This window comes from Chamaea fasciata, unplaced genomic scaffold, assembly GCF_029207755.1.
Source record: "Chamaea fasciata isolate MVZ Bird 193981 ecotype frontalis unplaced genomic scaffold, bChaFas1.0.hap1 SCAF_3, whole genome shotgun sequence".
Lineage (NCBI taxonomy): Eukaryota > Metazoa > Chordata > Aves > Passeriformes > Sylviidae > Chamaea > Chamaea fasciata.
This window is the reverse complement of record NW_027094088.1, coordinates 15,990,215-16,011,836: the sequence shown is the minus strand read 5'-3', so window position 1 is coordinate 16,011,836 and position 21,622 is coordinate 15,990,215. Positions and strand designations below refer to the sequence as shown.

Sequence of the window (21,622 nt, the reverse complement as noted above, 5' to 3'; positions counted from 1 at the left end):
GGCTCGGCTGAAGCGGGGTACTGGGGGATGCAAGGGGCTGCAGTGACCCAGAGATGCAGCTCAGGGCATGACCTGGTGCTGTTTCATAATTCAGAGAGCCCCTGTCTTCAGCATCCCTGAGATGCAATTTTGATGGATGAGGGTGTTGTCGCACAGGGCAATGTTGCTGAACTTTCTCCTGCATATGGAATAGCTGTGTGACTTTGCGTCCTTTGGGGATGGACCCAGAATTAGAATTGGCTCGAAGGTGAATTTCTGGTGTGGATGACTGTGCTGAAAGAACAGGGGAGTAATGAGAAACCTGATTTTGGTCAAGTTCAAGCAGGATTTGGAAAGGGGTTTGAGTGAAACAATGAGAGAAAGCAGCAACTAATTCAGCGTGAGCTTGCAAATATTTTGTCCCACCCAAGATGCCATTTTTTCCTTATCTTTGGAATTGTTTCTCCTGTTGTGCAATCTTGTTCACTTTGTAAATAATCAGAAATGCAATTTCAAAATTAAAATATGGAAAACATTAAAAATAATATCTGGAGCATTTGGGCATTTAAAAGGTGCAACATGCTGTTCTGAATAGCATAAACCAGCAGTATGTGGCTGCTCTTATGTGCTTTCTCCTCTCTACACCCAAGTGAACTTTTCTGTCTGTTTTAACTTCACCTTGGAGCTCCTGTGGTCCAGAACTTTGCAGGAGCAGACTGATGGTTTGTTGGAAGAGTGGTTGCTCAGTGCTCTTTCCTGCTGCATTTGAGGATGGTAGTGGTAGCACCTGGACAGTGAAACAAGAGCAGACAAGCAGCATGTGGATGGGAAGGGACAGGATGGCTGTGATGGAGAGCTACTGTTGTGTCATCCTAAGACCATCTTAAGGGACTGATAGGGATCTGGAAAGGGCAGCATGGTATCTGGATTTTCTAAGCTGGGAATATATTGGTGTCGGTCTATAAAAGCCACAAATTTAATCAGCTAAAGGTCAAAGTAATTACAGAGTCTGTGACATTTCCTCCTGGGAAGGAGACAGCAGGGGCTGTGGTTGCAGCTGTGGGTTTTTGTCTTCTGAAGGCTGGCTTGGAAAGTTTTAAATCCCAATCTTCCCTGTAGCCTGGTTATGCAATTAAGACAGAATTAATAAAGAAACAATCAATTTAGAAACAAGGCTTGGCTTACCTTGCAGCTTTACTTCCCACTTGGCTGGTGGGAATTGCTTCCTCAGGAAGCTGGGAGTGAGGCGTGTCTGAGCTGCAACTGCAGGGATGCTCTTACTCTACTGGTGCCATGAGCCAGGGGGATGAGAGAAGCACGGGTGGGTAGCTGGGAAGCACTGGTTAGAGAAAAGAGCTACCAGCTGGGTGCCTCCCTTCTCATCCCTTCCCAGTAATGACAGTTAAGTTCTTTCCTGCTTTAATCCTTGGTGACTTACTTGGCAGTTTCTGGACTCCTTCAGAAATGATTCACACAGAAAAAGTCTTATTTATTTATTTATTTGTAATAGTGGCTGGAGACTATTTACTGATGGACTGTGCTGCCTGTGTTGATGAAGTAAGCTCTCTCTTTGAATTCCAGCACCTGAACGGCCTTTCCTGCTTTCTCCCTCCCCAGGTGTACAACTTTGCACTACAGCCAGGACCTCCCGCCCACCAGCGTGGTCATCACGTTCCACAACGAGGCCAGGTCTACCCTGCTAAGGACAATTCGGAGGTAAGAGCTCCTGGGGATCTCTTAAAAGAGGATTAGTGGGCCAGTGATCATCATGAATAAAGGCAGAATCTGTTTGCACCCACCACAGCAATAGGACCAGACCTGCCAGCTGTGGTCTCAAGTGGTGACTGAGAGAAATTAGCATGAAAGTTGCTCTCTGAGAAGTAGGTGTTACAGTGGGATACTTGGGAAAGTGAGGAGCCATGCTCCCTTTGCAGGGTCTAGCATGGGAAACTCTTGAGGGATCGTCAGCAGATTAGACAGTCTGGGCTAAGAGCTTTCATATCCAGCTGGGTATGAGTGCTCAGCTGTAGTTTGTCCCAGCCCTCTAGGGACAGCTATCATTCTATGGATATCTGCTCCACTGCTGCTGTTTGAGCTTCTCCAGTGCCCCATCGAGTGCCAGAAAGGCTTGCTAATTGAGAAGCCCTAATGACACACATGCAAACCAGATTTTCAAGGATGGTTTCTGTACTCCCGCAGCGACACGGTGGAGCACTCTGGGCATGTGGCCATTCCTTCATTTGTCGGTTTGTTCTTGGCTGTGTTTTGCTGTCGTGGATAGACTGAAGGCTTCATTTTCACTGCAGGCTTTTGAAATCTCTGTTTAATCCAAATGTGTGCCTTCAATCTGCAGGTTCTCTTGTGGGGAGATCTGGTGAGGTGTATCCTGGTCTAGGCTGGTGGGTTCCTCTATAGCAAGCCTGGGTGTGCTGTGCTCTGTGCCAGTAGTGCTTTGCAGCTGCATCTCATGTGTGCTTAGTGAAGGTCTGTGCCCTGCTGCAAGTCTTGTTTTTTAAACCCTGGCATCCCCAGGGACCCTTTGCCATTGCTGGTGCTGGTCAGACTGGGGCTGCTGGTTAGGGGGAGGCTTCAGCTGTGCCCTGTTCACTGTCATGTCTTTGCTGAGCTTTTCTCTCAGCATCTTTCCTCAGGTGAGCATATCCAGGGCCACAAGTGAGTTTGGCAGTCCTGAAATTGAATTCCTGCTCTGCTTTATGGTTCCATGCCCAATCCTGTCTCCTTGCTTCACACTCAGTAATCTGTCACTGCTTTCTCTCTCTGAGGTGTGTGGATTTTTGGTGACACTGATGCTTGGTGCTGTGTGCCACCTCCTTGATCCTGGACCTTCTCTTTTGTCTTTACAGTGCCTTGCATGAGTTTGCCATTCCCCAGAACCAGCTGTATTTGTAACAGAGGTGGCAAGTGCAGTCCTCTAGCCCCTGAGATATAGGGGGCTTATAACATGTGAAGTGCAGGGGTGGATTTTAATCGCATTTCTCCCCAGAACTCAGTACCTAACTGTCCTGCCAGGTGTGATCATGAGTGATGTTGTCACATGAGAAATGTTAGACCCATGGTACAGTTCTTGGGCCTGGGTCCCCCATATCTGCCTTCATTAGAGAACTGTTTACTGCAGTGATGGCAAGGTTAGAAATAAAGGTACATTGAATTTTTACTTCTTCCTCTGGCTGATTGTCCTTTGAAGTTTCTTATTTCCAGCATAGAAAGACTTTCTTCCTTGTTCCTCTTTTTTTTCTTTGCTTGGCATGATTAATTGGCTTTACTGCCTTCCTGACCTGGTTGTGTGTGATTTTCACCACAGCTTTTCCCCTTTGCCTTCCTGACCTGGTTGTGTGTGATTTTCACCACAGCTTTTCCCCTTTGCACTGCTCCTCCTCACTTATGGGTCCTGGCAATTCCAGTGCTCACGTTTTATCTGTGGGGAGGTTTTCCCCAGCTCTGGGGACTCTTCTGAGCCCTCTTCCATGTAGGTTCATCCCAACACGTTCAGAGCCCCACATAGCATGACACTGAGCTGCTCCCCAGAGGCAAGCCTAGGCAGTGAGGAACTGAGATGACAGCCTTGTGTCCCTATCTCCTCTGCCTTTCCCTGGGCTGAGACCCTGAACTCTCCTGAGCTGACCTTCTTTTTTCTGGTCCCCATGATTTGGAGGTGCCTTTTGACAGCAGGGTTCATAGTTTTCCTCCTGGATCCAGTGCCTAGAGGCTTGCTTTGATGCAACCAAGCCTCGGGATACCAATCCTTGGTGGCAAGCTGGTGACATGGCTCCTGCTCTGTTCCTCTTTAGATGTGGTTGTGCACGTATTACCATCTCCCTGCCTCTTTTTAGACCCAGCTGAGGGCTCATCTGCCTCTTTGGCCTCTGTAGGTTAATTTGCTGTGCCTTCTGACTGCTTGGGGCCTTTTCCCTCTTGCTTGCCAAATACTCAGTTTAATTAGATCTTCCAGATGACTCCATCCCACAGTGGCTATAACAACATGGATCATTTTCCTTGGCCATTCAAAACAAACTCTGTCCTCCTGACAGTGCTTTGTGCCTTTTGGGACAGTCTGTGGCCAACTGCTTTGAGCATCGTGGTGGGTAAATTTGGCACCTCTTCTACCCTGCTCTCCCCAGTACATGTCCACAGTGGTATAACCCAGGGGACAGATGGACAGATTGAGGAATAGGTGATTTCTCTATAGCTGGTGGAAGATCTGAGTTGCAAACCTGGTTTCCTGAGTTCCAGTATTGTTAAATTTTCCAGCCTCATTGAAGAATCAATGTTAATCGCCCTGTCAGGAGCAAGAAACAGGACAAAGGGACATTTCTTGGCTTGTCCAAAGCCATAGGTGGTGGGGCACTGTCTTGGTTTAGATGGACAGGTGTCTGCCAGGGAAGATTGGAGTCTCCCTTGGAATGTAAGCCCCTGCCCTCCTTTTCCAAATTATTATGAATTTGCAATTAAAAGGCCGTCAGGCAAAGATTTTGGGAATAGGTATAGCAGTTCTTTACTAGGGATATAAAAATACAAATGTTGTAGCACAGAAGAATAAGCAAGCAAACAAACAAACAAGAAATCCTAGAAAACCCTGACAGAGTCAGAAATACAGCCTGATGCCCTGTTGATCAGGGTGTTGGAAGCAGTCCAAAGTAAGCCCTCCTGGAGTGGCAGATGTGGTTCTGTTGGAGTAGAGATGGTCCCATCGTAAAAGGGTCCAGTAATGGTGAGATGGGTCCGGTCTTCCTCCAGGAATCTGGTGGAAAAACTGGACAACTGGTGTCACTTGTGGCGCTTTTTTATCTAGGTGAAGATGGTTTGGCTCCTCCTCCCTGGGTAGAGCATCTCACAATGAGATGATGTAATGTGTCATGTGAGCTTTAATGGTCCATTAGCAGAAGATATTTCCATGGGGGTAGTGGAACAATGAACAGAGATAAGCAACATTGCACCATCTGATAAGCGACACTGACTCATTTGGGCAGAGATAAGCAACACTGCTCCACCCAGTTTCAGCAGATGGAATAGAATAACATTTATTTTTTTTCGGTTACAAAACTCAAGACAGGCACTGAACCTGCAAAAGGGGCACTTCCTACAGGACGCTATGTGAACACTGAGGAGTGGCAGAGGGAAGTGCTGCTGAGTGCAGCAGGGGAGGGAATCGCCTCTTGCAGAAGTGACCAGGTACCTGATGAGCAGAGGGGATTTTGCTGTTCCTGTGGTTTTCTGGGATGCTTGAGAGCCTCAATGCTCCACAAGTGCTGAGGCTGACCTGTGTTGCAGGCTCAGTGTGTTTCAGGCTCTTGGTAGGAAGCAGCAACACGTGGCCTTCCACGGCACCCCTTACTTATCCAGGTCACGTTGGGACTGCTTGGGACGGTTCGTTTATGGATATTTTGTGTTGTCAGAGTTATTGAGAGAAGCTGGTGGATTGTGCTGAATAATGAATTCATTTAAAAGTTTCATGATTTTTTCTCTGACCATTTGGCAGCTGGAAGTAAAGCACGGGAAAAAAAAAGAAAAAGTAAATTTACCAAGGGTCCACATCTCTGGAAATGGCAAGGTCAGCATTTATAAATGCATGTGTAATTGTGCTTGTGAATATGTACAGCTGTCCAGGGAGTAGGGGATGGGTGTCGTGAGAAGAGGAAATAGAAGATAGGAGAAGAGGCCAGAAAGGAGGAGATGGTCAATAGCAAAGTAGCTCTGGAGATTTTTTTAAGGTTTTTTTTACAGTGCAGATGGTGAAGAAAGTATCATTGGGTTGTTTCAACCACTGACTTTTCAACAAGTTCCTTATCCCTGTGTGGTTCAGTTTCACATATTTCAAGCTCCAGGGCTCAGTGCCTAAAGAACGGTGAGAGTCTCCAACAGTGCATGAGGTGGGACCATGTGAGTAAACCCAAGATGGGAAGGCAGGAGCAAGGATTAAAATAAGCACTACAGAAGCATTTAAAATAAAAAATAAAACCTCACCAAAACAACATTTTCTTCTTTCCTGTCTTTCCATCCTGTACTAGCCTGGATTTAGCAAGGGAGTCCTAATCCTGTCATGTGGATGACCTGCGGGGCAGATGGTGAGACAGTCCCATTTACTCTGCTGAGTGGTTTTTATTTATTTATTCTTCAAACTTGCAGCTGGGGAGCTAAGGGCAGGAACAAGAAAACTTAAATTATTTACCTCTTGCTGACAAACCAAAACACGTCCTTTGGCAGGAGTCCTGATGCAAATGCTGTGAATACCACATCAAATATTTAGATCATTAATTAGCAGAGTGAGTATCATGCCTTTCATTTTCCAGTGCTCATAGGTGAGAGAAGTGATGTGCTGGGCAGCCAGCACCTCTCACCTTCCCCTTGTGCCACTGCCTTGTCTGCATCCAGACACATCTGGGAGAGGGAGGTGACAAAGCCTCCTTGCTTAGGCACCGTATAGAGTCTGTGCCATAACTGAAATGAGCCTGATTAAAGAAGCAAAAACAAGCCAGGTGTTGCACAGAAACTGTATAATTAGCACTTTGTGCTGACTATTTTTTCATTTCTTTTTTTCTTTTCTGCTTTTTGCTTAAACCCTGGACTTTTTTTTTCTCTTAATTTGCTAATCATCTCTCGCGGTGACTGAGTACACAGCCCTCTGTGTGCTCTTACCTTTTGATGTTAACATAAGAGAACTCTTGAATTTCAAAGAGCTTGGTGGGTATTTGAAAGAATAAAATGCAAAAGCCGCAGTGTAATCAAAGCTCATTATGGTTATTCTTGGTGTGATGTCTTTCTTCCTACATAATTAGCTATTTGGGGTTGTTGAAGCAGTTCATTTTGGTGGGTATTTTCTCTCCATACTCTGTCTGATTTCAATAATTGTGACCTTTGGCCCTTTTCATACTTCATTATCTTCCCAAAGGTGTTTTTTCCCTCCCAACAAGTCCTAATATGTTGCCATGGAGAGAATTAACAGGTTAATGAGTTCTCAAGGATGGGTGTCCACAGTCACATCTCTAAAGCAAGTGGGTGATGACCAAAACCACACTGACTTGGTCAGAAGATCTGAATTCCTTCCCACAAACATTTTCCATGTCTTACATGATCTGAGTGACTTTTGCACTGGTGTTCATTTGGAGTTGAAATTGCTGGATCCAGTGCTTACCTCTGGGTAGGTAGAAAAAGATCCCAACAAATTCTTGAGTAGGATTTGAAGAAGAGGGACCTTCCAATGAAAATTTAAGGTGAAATTCTCCATGGCTATGTCTGCATAAGGTAAATAAATTGGAACAAAAAAAAAAATTCAGCGTCGTCTTTTGAAGATAATTCAGCAGCAAACCTGTTCTTGTTAGGTTGAGTAAGCACTTTCTGGACTGGAGGCATGAGCTTTCATTTTGATGGTAACAGGTCTTTTGGCAATTTAAAGGAGAAAATGTTGTGATCTTTGGCTCAGCAGAACTTGAAAACTGTTTTGATTTGTTCAGATATGCCCATCATTGCAGTATATATCTACCTATGTTTGATTTCAGAGAAGAAAAATCTATAATAACAGAGGGACTTCAAAGTACTATAATATTGTCTTCTGATTTTACCCATATAAAAGGAAAAAAAAAGCCATGCACAGACATAAAGAAAGGAAAGTATTAAAAAAAAAATCAAAGCTGAGCAGAGGCACAATAATAGAAAAGCCAGCTTTGAATTTTTAAAAGTGCTTTTATGGTCTATCTGAAAAAAAAAAAAATCCACAAAAACCCAAAAACCATACTGTTGAAAATGTGGAGGATTTGATGCCTCTTTTTCCCATCCTCCCTGAGGAGTGCTGCAGGAGGGCTGCTTATATTCTGTGTTTGCAGCATCATGTGTGTGCTGTTATGTGGTTAATAGAGCCCCAGGCAGAAAATGCATTGGAGACACGAATTTGGCTTTGCTGGGCGTCTCTCTGTGGCTGCATTGAGTGACCCTTGGTTTAGCAGCAGTTTCGAGGCTTGCTGGGGCCTGTGCACTGACTTGCAGGGGCAATAATGAGCTGAAAGTGAGCTGAAAGCAGTGGACAGCAGGTCCCACAGAGCCAACCATTGGACTGCCCTCACCAGGATGAGTTGTTCACTCGAATTTGGGAAAAGTGTTGTGTGCTGAGTGAGTCCCACAAGGGATTTGACGGGAGAAGGCTGTGATGGTACAGGTGAGGGCATGCTGTGCCACCCGCAGTGGTGTCTGTCATTAACCTCATGGAAGGATGACGGTTTATGGAGCCAGAGGAGACCTTGGAGATGTCCTTCCCTGGTGGGTCAGCATGCTGGCCTTTTCCCCTTTGCTCTGGTCAGTCCCACAGATGGCCCCTGTTGGCATTCAGAGGTCATCTTCCCTGATTTATGGGGTGTCAAGCCCAGGCAGAGTTGGCAGCAAGCTACTTAACCTGGGAACAGTGGGAACCTGCACCTCTCCCCAGCCCAGGGTCTTGGAAATGGTCCATTTTCTTCCCTAAAATGTGCTCTGGCAGGAGATCCTCTAAGGCACTGAGTACTGCTTAGAGCCCAGGCCTGAGCCTACACAGCCCAGTGCCACGGTTTTGGTTGAGTTGGTCTGGCTGTTACCAGCAAAAGCAGAATCAGTCTCTTTCCGGCCACCTTCCCACAAAGTGAAGCCCTGCACTGCATTTCTGGCAGCCAGATCTACAGGGGAGACGAGGCAGAGGCAGGCCTTGAATGTTCCAAGTTTCCCACTGCCTCTCCCCCTCCTGCTCTCGGTGGGTTATTTATTTATTTTGCTGGCTTTTTTACAAGCCTGCTCCTTTCCTGGAGGTTGCACAGAGTTAGGTTTCCAGGCAATCAGCACTTGTTAAATATTCCACTGAGCATGATATTGCTCTCCTGTCTCTGTCTACTGATGCTCGGCTACGGTAATTTGCTGAACTCAGCTCTGGCGTACGGGGATTTCTAAAAAATAACAAGCCTATTAATAACAATAATTAAAAAACACTTGACAGGTGGAAACAGCACATCTAAATTGTTCCGTGTGCCCCAGTGGGAGGAGGGGCGCTGAGCCACTTTTTCCCAGTACTTCATTCAGGCTGTGGGTGTTGGAGAGGTATTGTTTAACTCTGCTTGGTGCAAGCCAAAGTGTTGGAGTGGCCGCAGCAGCTCCAGACTGTTGCTTAGGGGACAGTGGCTTTCTCTTCCTTCAAACCTTAGCATGCATGGCATCTGGAGTGGGGGAAAAGAATGGCTTTTCCCATGATCCTGAAACTGGAAGAGGCAGGGATTGTCTTTCCAGAGAAAGTAATTCTTGGAAGTGATTTTTGAGGAGCTCCACAAGGGAGGTGCTAGGCTTACCCACTCTGGTCTGGTGGAAAACCCCCTTTTTTGAGGATTTCTGCCCAGGGAAAAGAAAAACCAGCATGGGGAAGGATTCATAATATATGGAAGAAATTCTTTTCTGTGACTTGTCAGAGAAGTTGGATGTGTCCATTTACTTGAAGTGTTCAAGACCAGGTTGGATGGGGCACTGAGGACCCTGGTCTAGTGGAAGTTATCCCTTTCGTGCACTGGGATTGGAACTAGATGATCTTTAAGGTCCCTTCCAACCCAAATCATTTTCTGATTCTATGATTCTATATCAAGCATCTGCCTTGGGATGTATGCCTTCCAAAAAAACCTAGTTCAACTGTTTCTCTCTGCAGGGTTGTAATTCCAGCACCTGGAGGGGAGGGAGTACACCAGTGCAGGCAGAAGGCATCTGGCAAAGGGGAACCCCCTGGGTGGGGTGGGCATTTTTTGACAGGTGTCTGAGTGTCTCCCAGGTCCCCTGGGGCTTTTGCCCTTTGTAGCTGTCCTTACTGTGGTCTGGGTGAGGGATATGGTTTTTCCAGACTTCCAGGTGTGTTTTTTTGCCAGAGTTTTGGGAGCTTGAGAAACTGGGAAAACCTGTTAATGAGGATCTGCCAGGGGATCAGTGGCTGCAAGATTGTTAGGTAGTTGGGTGACTGCCCTCCTGTGCCAGTGGGAGGTCTGAAGACCTGAAATTTGAGGGGATTTTAAATCCTTTGTGGAAAAGGAACCATGCTCAGGATGGAGTCAAAGAGGCATAAATGCTGTAAAAGCCTGTAAAACCTGACTGGCATTATCAAAGCCGGACTTAGGAGGCTTTTGGGATGGCTCTGGGGCTTCTGCTTCAAGCAGACAGCATTCACCCTTTGTTGGAGCAGGATTTTAAGCATGTGTAATGGCAACTGGAACTCCATGTCTCACATGTCAGGCTGACTTCTGCACGGCTGTTTATTTGGAGATGAAATTGCTGGAATCAGCGCTACCAATCTATGACCTCTGCACATGGGAGAGAAAGGGAAAGAACAGGTCTAGATTTTTTAATAATAACAATAATAACCCTTGGTGGCATAATTAAGGGAAAATTGTGGCTTTGTGCCACATCTCACAGTGTCTGTCCACACGGGGGGAGCTGTGAACCACATCCTCCAGCCTCTCTCTTTCATTACCTAGGTGGGCTCCAACCCTGCTCTTATCCTCTCGGCAGCCTCCAAAACACAATCAGCTCGTGGATAAAAACAGGAGTTGTCCTGCCACAGCTGTGAGCTGTGTAAAGATGGGTTTCAGCTGGGTAATTTTCTCTGTGTTGGCCCTTCTGTTGCTGGACACCATATCATTAGTCCCAGAGGAGGTGGAGAGGTGACAGCAGCTTTGCTGCAAGCCCAGTTAGGAATCTTGGTGCAATTTGGGGGAAAAAAAGCACCACTTTTTCCTGGCTTTATGTGGGGCTCTGCTTTTTCTCACAAAGGTGAGAAGGGTGAATCTCAGCTATTTCCTATGAATACAGAGCACTTAGCTCCTAGATCAGGCTACAGGGAGTTGATAGCCCGGCACAGTAGATTACTGGGGGTGGTTTCTGGGTTCTTATCTAGTGTATCCTTTCTGGAAATCCAAGCCTGGTCTTCCGTGCTTTGGCATGGGGTCAGTTCCTCGGTTTTTCTGCTCCATTTGCTGAGTTGTTAAGTTGGTCAAGCACTGTCATGGATTTTCTCTCTTCATTCCTTAGCGTGCTGAACCGCACCCCAGTGCACCTCGTCCATGAAATCATACTCGTGGATGACTTCAGTGATGACCGTAAGTGACTCTTTCCCTGTTTAAAAAAAAGGGCCAAAAAGCCTGTGAGAGACTGGGATTAGCACTGAAACAGGGGAGAGTTCGCTGGAGTGGAAGGAAATTTAAAGCTCTCTAGCTGTGAAGAGCAAACTCTGCTGTGCTGGGTTTGCATCACCACATTTAGAATTCAAATTCCAGATGATCCAACCTCTTCTCACGAAAATAATGCAAGAAAAGCGCTTGGCAAATTGTTTTTATGCCCAGCAGATGTGAATCCAATCCTTACACAGCTGTACCACACCACGGCCGTGGTGTGTTTGATCTGGCTTTTAGCTGCAGCCAGGAGCATTTCTGGGTCGACACCACTGAAATTCCACAGGACAGTGGCAGTCTGATTCTCTTGACCCTATGTATATGTTCTGCATACGTTTATGTAGGTGGTCAGCAGCTCTTGATATTTTTTTTTCCCACCCATGGAAAGAGGATTCCCTGCATGGGTTTCCCATTTCTGAGGTGTACCATAAGTAGCGCTGTACACCACACAAACAGCCCACATCCTCCTGCTGTTCCCTCCCAGTTAATAGCATGACTTAAGGGAAATCAATAGCTCTGGTATCCAGTAGAAGGTAACTGAAACCCCAGGGGCTCCCAGGGAACCACCCCAGCTAAAGACCTTGCCTAGTGTGATGGGAAAGTTGAAGATCCAAGTGCTCAAGAATACTGTCTCAGGTATAAAAAGGATGATAAACTGGCTGAGTGGTCTGTGGCACTTATATTTCAAGGAGCTGCAAAATAAAGCTGTTTACTTGGAAACGTGAAAACAAAGCCAGATAGGTTTCTTTTAAAAAATGGATCTAGGCTTTGCTCTTGGATGTTATAAATAGGTACTGCCTCGGAAAGCATTAGGAACAGATTTCACACAAGACCCACTTCTTGGCATGGACACCTCCCTGGGAAGTTGCTGAAGCTAGGGGAAGGAGCTGCTGTGATTATGGTGAGCCCTGGAGCAGCTCCAGCACACAGGGCAGGCAGGCTGGGTGAGTCTGGGAACTGGCAGAACGGCTGTGACAGGGAAGAGGGGCAGGTGCAGGGACTTGAGCTGCCCTGGAGAGTGGCAAAGCAGGATTTTTGGAGGGTGGAGGAAGTAAATACAAGGTATTTGGCTAAATAGGCAAAGCACTTGCCTTCCTGGAAGGAGGCAGGTTTGTCGGAACACAGCTCCATTGTGCCAGCATGCCAAGTGCTGTGAGCCAGGGAGGAAGAGCAGGGCTGGGTTTAAATCATCCCAGGGCTCCAGAGGGGAGCCTGTGTCCTGTGTAACTTAGGGCAGCCCCTCTGCTACTTAGTGCTTCTCAGCTATCTGACATCTTTGCTGTGATAGTCTGAGCCTGCTGGCATCTGCTCTGCATGCATTTACATAAAATACATGCATTTGCATAATACACTACACACACGGTCAGTTTTTTCCCCTGCAACCCACCCTGAGCAATTAGTGCTTTTATCTCATGCCCAGTTGTGTCTCGTTTCTCACCTCTCTCTGCCTGCTGACTTGTTACTCATTGGGATGCAGTTCTTCAGCACCTGAGTTCCCACTATCCCCAGCAGATTTTCATTGTGAGTCTGTAGCCAAGACCTGCCCCTTCTGCTCCCCTGTTCCAGCTCTGTTCCTGAATTGTTAAGGGTGTGGGTACGGTGATCTCTTGCTGACAGAGATTTCTGGAGCAGGTGAAAGTGCTTGAGGGGGGTGTGTGGGTTCAGGGGTTGGGCAGAGGGGATGGGGCACTCACCTCTGTGTTTATAGTGCTGAGGAAGAGGAGGCAGAAGGGTGAGAGCCATGAAAGGGTTGTGGAGGTCATAGTGTGGGTGTGTAGAGGTGCAGGGGGCTGTGATGGGTACACTTGACATCTTCCTCCACTTTGCTGGGAGAAATTCAGGTGAGGAGAGATCCTAAGGCTGCGTGTTGGGTTGCAGGACCTCCCCTGCTCAGGTGTAGGTGGCTGTCAGGCCTTTCTGCCCCATAGTCTTCTTGCCCAGGGTGTGAGGAGCCCCCAGCTGCTCCACAGGGCTCTCTTTGAGTACCCCTTTCTCCTTGCTGAAGGCTCCAGGCCACCACAGGAAGCTCCTGCCCTGCCAGGCAGACACGCATCAACAGCTTGTGCGTTGCTTTGCAGCTACCAAAAATAGTCATTTGCATTAATGTGCAAAAATTTAGATTCTGACCTGAACCACAACTTTTCTATGCTGATTTTAGAGCATAATTCAGCTGCTCTCAGTGTAAATCTGCTGAATTTACACTAGTTTTATGAAAACTGCTGCTGTGCCAGGCCCAATTTATGCTCCATGAGCTGAGGGGTAAGGCTGTTGTGCCTTTGTAAGGCAGCAGTGCTATTGCCCTAACAAGCCATCAACCGGTCCAGGACAGGGTCCTGTCCCTGCTCCCAGTTTATCCTAGGAGTCCCAATTTCTGCTGCCAGAGCCACGGTGGGGGCTGAGGGTGATGTGTCCCTCCTTTGTGTCTCCCAAGCTGATGACTGCCGCTTGCTGGGCCAGCTCCCCAAGGTGAAGTGCTTGCGGAATGGACGGCGGGAAGGTAAGAGCTGCCTGCCCACAGCCCACGTGGGAAACACAGGGTTTGGGAGGTGTGAGACTGATGGAACCAGGGAAAACCTCCATGGAGTGATCAACAAGGAGGTCAATGACTGCTGGGAATAAGGGAGGCCCTGATAAAAGAAAATGTGATAAAGAGCTGGGATTTGAAATGGATCTCCCCTCTCTCACTGAAAAAGATGGCACTATTAAGATATCCAGTGAGGCTCAGCTGTAGCTTATTAGCCAGAAAATTAGAACAGGCAAAACAAAGCCCCGGGTCTTATTTGTAAAGATGTTTGCTCTAATGAAAGAGAGAAGATCTGCTCCTGCTGCTTCTGTGGGATTTTTTTTTTTTTAATAATTAGTTATATTTGAGAGATTAGGAAGGGCTATATGGAGGATGAATCCATGTCCTACTGGGCTGGTTCTGGCAACTTTTTGAGACATCTTCCCATTCCCCATGGCCTGAATGTGTGTTTCAAATCCTGGCTTGCAGTGTTAGGATAACTAAAATCAAGTAAGTTTTTTGATGCTGCATATCCAAGGTGTGCATCCAGGTCAGTGTTGGGTTGAGGAGACAAGGGGAGAAGGTTCTTTTCTCTGTGGATTCTTTCTGCAGAGGGTCTCAGCTCTGCAGATCTGGTGACAGGGTGGCATCAGGCCCCATGGGCGTAAGAGACATTCCTGCTTTGGCAGGAGATTATTAAGGGAGATCTTCATAAACCTGCACCTCCTTCTCACCTTCCTCCCCTGTGTTATGGGGGTATGTGTGCTCATCTGCAGCAGCTGATAGACCTGCAGTTATTGGTGCTCTATAAATCAGTCACAATGTGGGAACTCAACCTTACCTTGCAGAGTGCATCACTTAAACTGTATCCCCCAGGAGCTGCCAGGATTTGGGAAGGCCAGGGGTGTGTGAAGAAGAACGTATCTATGCATAAGATCTTAGGAGTCACAGGGAGAGATACAGGGACAAGTCTGCATTGCAGGAGGAGACCTTGGAAAATGCTGGGTGCTCCAGGCTTTGTTCACGTGTTCCCTCTCCTCCTCTCAGAGGCTTTTCCTTAACCCCTTTCCCCTAGGGTATTTTAGTATGAAAGTCAGTGACTTCCTGCGTGAACCTGATGTATGGCTGCTCTCTGAAATCATGTCTCCATCTGCCCGTACGTCCCCTTGTATTGACACTGTTTCTCCTTCATAAAGAAGTTCTGCTCCCCTTGAGTCACCTGTGTCTTCTCTTGTTTGCCAACAAACCATCTCCTTTCTTATGCCATGGTTCCCTTGAGCATCTGCTGCAGGTGAGAGAAGTGTTGGAAAACTGGTTAACCTGCATTGGTAGGAACAGGGCATCTTTAAGAGCAGTGATCTTTCCAAAGAGTCTAGTGTGAAATCCATGTGTGCAGCTGCTTTCCATGACCTCACTCTTTCCATTTTTCTTTCTCACAAATGCATGAAGCAGTCCACTCCCATCTCCAAATGATTCCAAATTCAACATCATAGCCCTGATAAGTCAAGCACCATGAAAAGTCAACCCTCTTGGTGAAAAATGTATTGCCATTGAGCAGATCAGTAGTGCTCCCAGGTTGGGGGAGAGATCTGGGGGTCACTGGGACACAGAAGGGGTCACAGTAGGAAAAAGTTGGTAGTCTGAGAAAAGCTTAATTCTGGCACAGGGTGTTCCCACCCTCAACTCCTCTGTCCCATTCTGCACTGCCTCACATTTGTGTTAGATTTGTTGCCTGGAGAGGGTCACGAAAGCATTTTGAGTCATGTTTTGTCCCAGAAGGTGACAGCAGAACTAATTGTGCAAACTATATATTGGCATAAATGCCACAAATCAGTAACCTTGGTTGAGCCATTTATTTCTTTGGTGATCTTAGGAAATGCTTGTCGTACCTTGCAGCACTGGAAAGGAGACAATGAACCTGGACCATGTTTTATCTGGGTGGGGTTTAGGCAGGTTAGAACCCAGGAGAAGAGTGGAGGAGGCTGGGGATGTTAGCCAGCCATCTGGGCAGCAGCTGACACAGTGCGTCCCTGAACAGGTCTGATCCGGTCCCGAATCCGAGGGGCAGATGTGGCAAAAGCAGGTGTCCTGACCTTCCTGGACAGTCACTGCGAGGTGAATAAGGACTGGCTGCTCCCTCTGCTGCAGAGGATCAAAGAGGTGAGTGCTCCTGAGAGACCCGAGTCACCCTCAGGGGATGCATCCTTGATGTCCCTCTCCTCTTCCTCAGTGGGCATGACCATCCAACTATCACCAGCTGCATGCAAGCATCCAAGTAAGGGGTACAAAGTGGCCTTTTCTGGCCTTCCTCCACCCAGCAGGCAGGTGGGGTGTCTGTGCGACTGGGGGAACATGTGGGTGGGTGGGACGGGGTGTCTCCCAGGGCAGTGAGACTCTAACTGTCAAGCACAGGTTGAGTGGTGATAGGGGAATACGTGGGCAGTGCTCCAGCAGAGATTTTAATTAGGCTCATGTAGAATGCTCCGTGATGATGATTTAAGGGAGTGACGGCTCCTTGAATAGGGGCCGAATTTAATTTCATGCAAATTAAGCGCTAATAAATTGATTTAATAGGATTTAAATTCTGCTGATTTCGGAGCAGACAATGACACCCGCCTTTCTCTGGCGGCGACTCTCTTGCCAGACGTGCACACAGAGGCTGCTGGCGCCTTGTCACTCGAGTCAGGGGAGCTCTGGCTCCTGATGGCTAGTGTTAATTACTCAGCAATTTTATAACTACTGAGTTGTATTGACATAAGGGGCTGCTTAGGAGCAAGGGCAGGCTGAGGTGGTAGGTCATGGAAAAACCTGCCTGGCTGGTGTTCACAGTGCCCCTCACCTAAGGTGTCTTGCTTTTCACACCTGCAGATGAGATAGCTGTGATGGCTGGGCTGTGCATCCCTTCTGTGTGTCAGTGATGGGACAGCTCCAGGTCAGGTCCCTTCACATGAGCGAGTGCAGTGGGTGCTGCTGGCACTCGTAGCACAGCCAGGGCTGGAGACGTCCCAACCTCAGTTTGCAGGCTGGGCCACAGAGCTGCTGATAGATGGCAATGTAATGAAAACGGTCTTTTCATACCATTGATCATGGCTCTGCTAGTTATGAGAACACATGCTGTGATATCCCACTGGAGCCTCAGAGCTGGCCTGTCCAGGGTGGGATTCACTGCTAAACTTTACAGCATCACTTATTCCTCTGGGCTCTTTAAAGGCAGGCATTCCTTGCTTTTTGCCAAAGCCCTGCTTGTACTTCAAGTGGGGAATATCCAGAGCAATTTTCTCTTTCCCAAGCAGGGCTTTTGATGTGTTTTGTCAGAAGGGCAGTGAAGGCAGCAGGAAGGGGGCTGGCAGATCTGCTTTCCCACACAGCTCCAGGACGGTGCCCCATGTCTGGCACCCGTAGGGTAGGTGAGTGTGAATGCCATGTGCAGCATCCCCAAAGGAGTTTCAATGCCTTATGGTCTGAATGCAGCATCAAGCACACATATCACCTCTGTGAACTCTTCTGGATTGAATCTTTCCCCAGCTGGGAGTAAGGCAGTCTGTAAGCTTGCAGTGCTGCTCATGCTGCCCTGACCTTGCCCAGTATCTTGCAGCCTCAGGCAGCAGGGGAGGTGTACTACAAAGAGTGTTGAGGAACCTGCAAAGCCAGAGGGGTCCCGCTTGCCTGCTTTTTAACTGCTCACAGAAGATGCGGGATGAGGGCAGAGTCCTCAGTCTCCTTTCAGGCCCACCGTACCCATCCTTGCCAGCAGGGTTAAGGTATTGATCAGTGAAGTGTATGAAATGTTACTGCTGCCACCTTCAGGCTGTGCTCAAGAGATGGGCTCCCTGTCCAACTGCTCCATGAGGATCAGCTGCCTAGGGAGAGCATTTCCTCACTCTGTTGCTCCCAGGAACAGTCTGTTTTGAGCTAATGTGGTTTAAGTTCCAAGCAAATGAGCGGTGAATGCCTCAAAGCACACCCATCACTTTTGCCATCACAGCCCAACCACCCTGCCCGTTGCTTCTCTTATTTTCTCAGCCAGAGCAGCTGTTCCTGCCACTTTCCATGGTGGGAAGTGCCAGAGCCCATGTGTGCCATCATGCACCCGTGTGGTGATGCCATTCATGTTCCACCTCGAGTTTTCCCAGCAGATGATGGTTTTCCCCTCGAGGCTAGTGTTCACTGGTGGGCGTGGGCACCACATAACCAGCGTATGGATTTGGAAACAAGCAGGAAGAGCAAGTAATGGAGTGTGGAGGAAAGAGAGAAGTCTGGGTGATCTCAGCCCTGTGCCTGGGAGTGTGCCTGTCTCAGGGAGCAGCAGTGATGGTCAGTGTCTCGCACCAGCATGTTTGCAAACGCGTGGTTAACAGTGTGGACCTGGGCTCTTATTTTTACTTGGGGAACAATTATCTGTAAAGCCATTAATGATGCATTTCAACTGAGTAACTTTTTTAAAAATGTCATTATCCATCCGGAGGTATTTTTACAGTCTGACTCAACAAGCTTGCCCCAAAACTGGATTTGCAAACAGAACTGGGATGAACCAATGAATGGTGACCCCCTACTCCCAGTTCAAATATCCCCAGTCTGATGCTTTCCTGGGAAAAAGGAGACGCATGAGGGGCAGCCTGCCTAATCTTTGCATAATCCCGCTGTGGGGCCAGAGGAGCAACTGTGGCCCTTTTGTTGATCATTACAAGGTCAGGATGTAAACGCTCGGTCATGCTGCAGCCAAGGTCCTTCTCGAAGGCTGAAATATATCTGTTATCTGTCATTTTCAGAGTTTTTTCCTGTTGATTTAGATCCATACATTGGTGTGTTTGAGAAGTGCATTGCAGAAATGAATTCTCAGGTTTGTGAGAGAGAATTGAAGGTTTGGGTGTTTTTAATATTAGCATGCCCTGGTATGAGTGGGTATCAAAAAAACCCAGAAAGATGAAGCTGCCTATAATAAGATCTGGTGCTCAGCCCAAAATAAATCATAGCAACAGCGCTGTGCTCTTGAGCATGCCGTGCTTTTCTTTTGAGGGTCAGAGAGACCTTCCTGAAAGCTGAGTAAATATAAATGTTCCCAGGACATGGCAGGGAAAGTGAGGCAGGGAGAAGACAGCACTGCTCAAGGTTAGCTTTTTGCAGTAGTGCACTCAGCCCAGATGTGAAGGGGATTTTCTTATGAGAAGCTGTGCCATGCAGTGAGTAGCAGTGGCATTGAAATTGAGGGTGTGTCAGCTAACTAGAAGTGCTCACCAGTTAGATGCTTGAGGGGAAGGTTTTAAATGAGTGGATGCAATCCTTTCCTTGCAATGCTCAGCACACAAAGCAGATGCTTTGCTTAAAACCTTCCCCCTAGCCTCAGGCAATGAAAGGATGCTTGGCTGTACTGAGCTGTGGCAGTTTGTGGGGCACTGTGCAGCAGCCACGATGGATTTGGTGGGTTTGAAAGGCTCATCGTACTTGGATGTGGCTTGTGGTTCCCCGTGCTGTACAGAGGTGCAGCAGACCTTGCCCTTTCAGTGAGATGTTTAACTCACAGAAAGTGATGGTGAGACCCCTGGCTTGACCCTGTTATGGAAATACAAAGTATTTGTCATGCTCAGTTGGAAAATCAGCTCTGGTCCAGCTCCTACCTCATGGCCTTTGGTTGCTTCTTCTGCAGCTGCATTTGAATACTTCTTTGTCAGGACTAATTTCTAAAACAAAGTCTTTCCCCAGTGAGAGAGCAAGCCCGAGTGTGCTCAAATGCTTTCCTTTGTATAGCTGTGAAAAACAATTTGATCTGGTGAGGGTAAAACCTTGAAGTTTGAGCTATAATTGGAGTTTGGGATTTTTGAAAAGAGAAAGAGAGATAAGAGACCAGTGAAAGCTGTCAGAGTCTCTTCCTCCTGTAGATATTTTTGTTCATAACTGTTTGTATAATCTCTTTGCCCATAACAAGATGTTAATTAAATCACCACCAAGTATTTTGAATAAATCAGGTCTTTCTTTTTTAACCCTTTCATACCTTTGGCAAAACTAACTGTACTACTGCCATAGTTGGTGCATTTTAAAAAAATACCCATATTTAAGCTATTTGGCTGTGTTTTTCCTCTGTCATTTCAATTGCCTGTTTGTCACTTGACTTCTGAAATCCAGTTAAAAGTATTTAAGGGATGTGAAAGGGGACTATTTTGGTGAATTTGCAAAAGGCAGAAGGAGCTTTGCCTACAGCCCAGCTGGATGCCAAGTTACAGGCACAGTCTGATGAGGAGTAGGTAGTGAGGGGCACTTGTCCTTGGCAAAACTGAATGACACCAGTGTTTCCAGCCACTTGGTGTCTCCAGGAGTTTGGAGTCCCTTGCCCAGTTTGAATGGTGTCATCTGAAGTTATGGGTGTTTTTGCATCTGCTTTGCAGGATCCCACCCGAGTGGTCAGTCCCGTTATTGACATCATCAACCTGGACACTTTTGCCTACGTGGCAGCTTCCTCAGACCTCAGAGGAGGTAAGTCCAAGCTTCGTGCTTGTGCTCTGGGCATCCATTCCATGGTGGGAATGTGCACTGGCCTTTTCACCAAACCTCTGTCTCTTGCTGCCTCACAAAAAAGCACATTTACACTGCTGGCTGCTCCCAAGCTACTCCACACACAGGCAGGTGTGTCATGAGGAACGTGCTTGCTACAGTGGATGAGGCGGTCAAGCAGGAGAGAAGGGTCACATCAAAGCCACCCTGGGCAGCACTGGAAGCGACAGGAGGAGATGGGAGATGTCTAGGCAACAACTGGAGGATGCAAGTGTAATGCTTATTAGTATGCCTGTGGTATTCGTAGCACACAGTATCCATCAGAGCATGCTTCTGTGTGCACAGGGGGACTAGGTTTCAGCAGCAGCTTTAATTCTGACTTTCCCTGCCTTTGGAGCACTTGACTTTGAAATTGTAATGCAATGTGTTGTTTCTTGTTCATATGTAGTAGTAGAATATGTTAGGCATTGGACTTTTCTCTCAAGAGCTGCATCTCTGTGGCTTAAGTCATTTGAAAGTGGGGAAAGTGTTCCATCCAACAGCTTCTACAGCCTACATTGCCTCCTAATCCGTATCAACTTCTAACTTCCCCATGGCACTTCTCTGCTCCGGTTTTAGGTTTTGACTGGAGTCTGCATTTCAAATGGGAGCAGCTTTCCCCGGAGCAGAAAGCCAAACGACTTGATCCCACCGAGCCCATTAAGTAAGTCAGGAGGGGGGCCGAGTAACCTGGGGTAGGGAAGGCTTCTCATGTGACCTCATGTGTATCCCCATGCACCAGAGCAGTGTGCAATCTCTTCCAGGACAACTCTGAACTTCTAGTACCTCTAGTGAGCTCCTGGCTAGCCTGGCTTTTGCAGTACAGCTTCACCTTTCAACACTGAAGCCTGAGAATGCCACAAGGGTAGAAGGGGTGTATTTATGGTTACTGGGGTTTTGCTAGTGCTAAGGATTATGGTTAGGGAAAAAGCCCAATGCTGTAGACAACTGCTTCTCTCAGTTCAGCTACCACTTGAAAACAAGGCAGTATCCTCAGCCCACATGATGAACTTGGTGTCTAGTCCAGCCTTCCCAGATCAGCACTGCTCTTCTGGACCTTGCTGAAGACTTCTCAGAAATGGGGGTGTGCAGGAGAGGGAGTAAAGCTGAACAGGAGAGGAGGTATCGTCTGTCCTCCTGCCATGGGATGGAGGGGTCCTTAATTCTGCTGGAAATCTCTGCTGGCAGGAAGCCTGGTGCTGGTGTCTGCAGCCCCAGCCAGGTGTGAGCCATAGAGGACACCAAGTGTTGGGGAAGCTCAGGACCTCAGAAGGCTCCCAGGGGGGGAAAAGCACGGCTTCTTCTTTGGATGCTGCTGTTAACAGGAGCTCTCCCTGGCTTCCCAAAGGCTGGCTGTGCATTCCTGATCACTCTGCAGTATAGGGCACTGTGGAGATTAGCCTGGGCACAGCAGTCACCCCGGCTCCTCCCAAGCCTAGAT

The 21,622-nt window shown here is 47.5% G+C and overlaps 1 protein-coding gene across 1 annotated transcript in view; it reads left to right on the top strand.

Moving 5' to 3' along the window:
- The window catches only part of GALNT14 (polypeptide N-acetylgalactosaminyltransferase 14), a 92,630-nt gene that overhangs the window by 50,257 nt on the left and 20,751 nt on the right, over nt 1-21,622 (top strand). The window contains exons 3-8 of the mRNA XM_066178136.1: nt 1,597-1,695; nt 11,014-11,081; nt 13,585-13,650; nt 15,695-15,816; nt 20,037-20,124; nt 20,761-20,845. Of these exons, the coding sequence (XP_066034233.1) occupies nt 1,597-1,695; nt 11,014-11,081; nt 13,585-13,650; nt 15,695-15,816; nt 20,037-20,124; nt 20,761-20,845 (528 nt within the window). The remainder of the gene's footprint in view (nt 1-1,596; nt 1,696-11,013; nt 11,082-13,584; nt 13,651-15,694; nt 15,817-20,036; nt 20,125-20,760; nt 20,846-21,622) is intronic.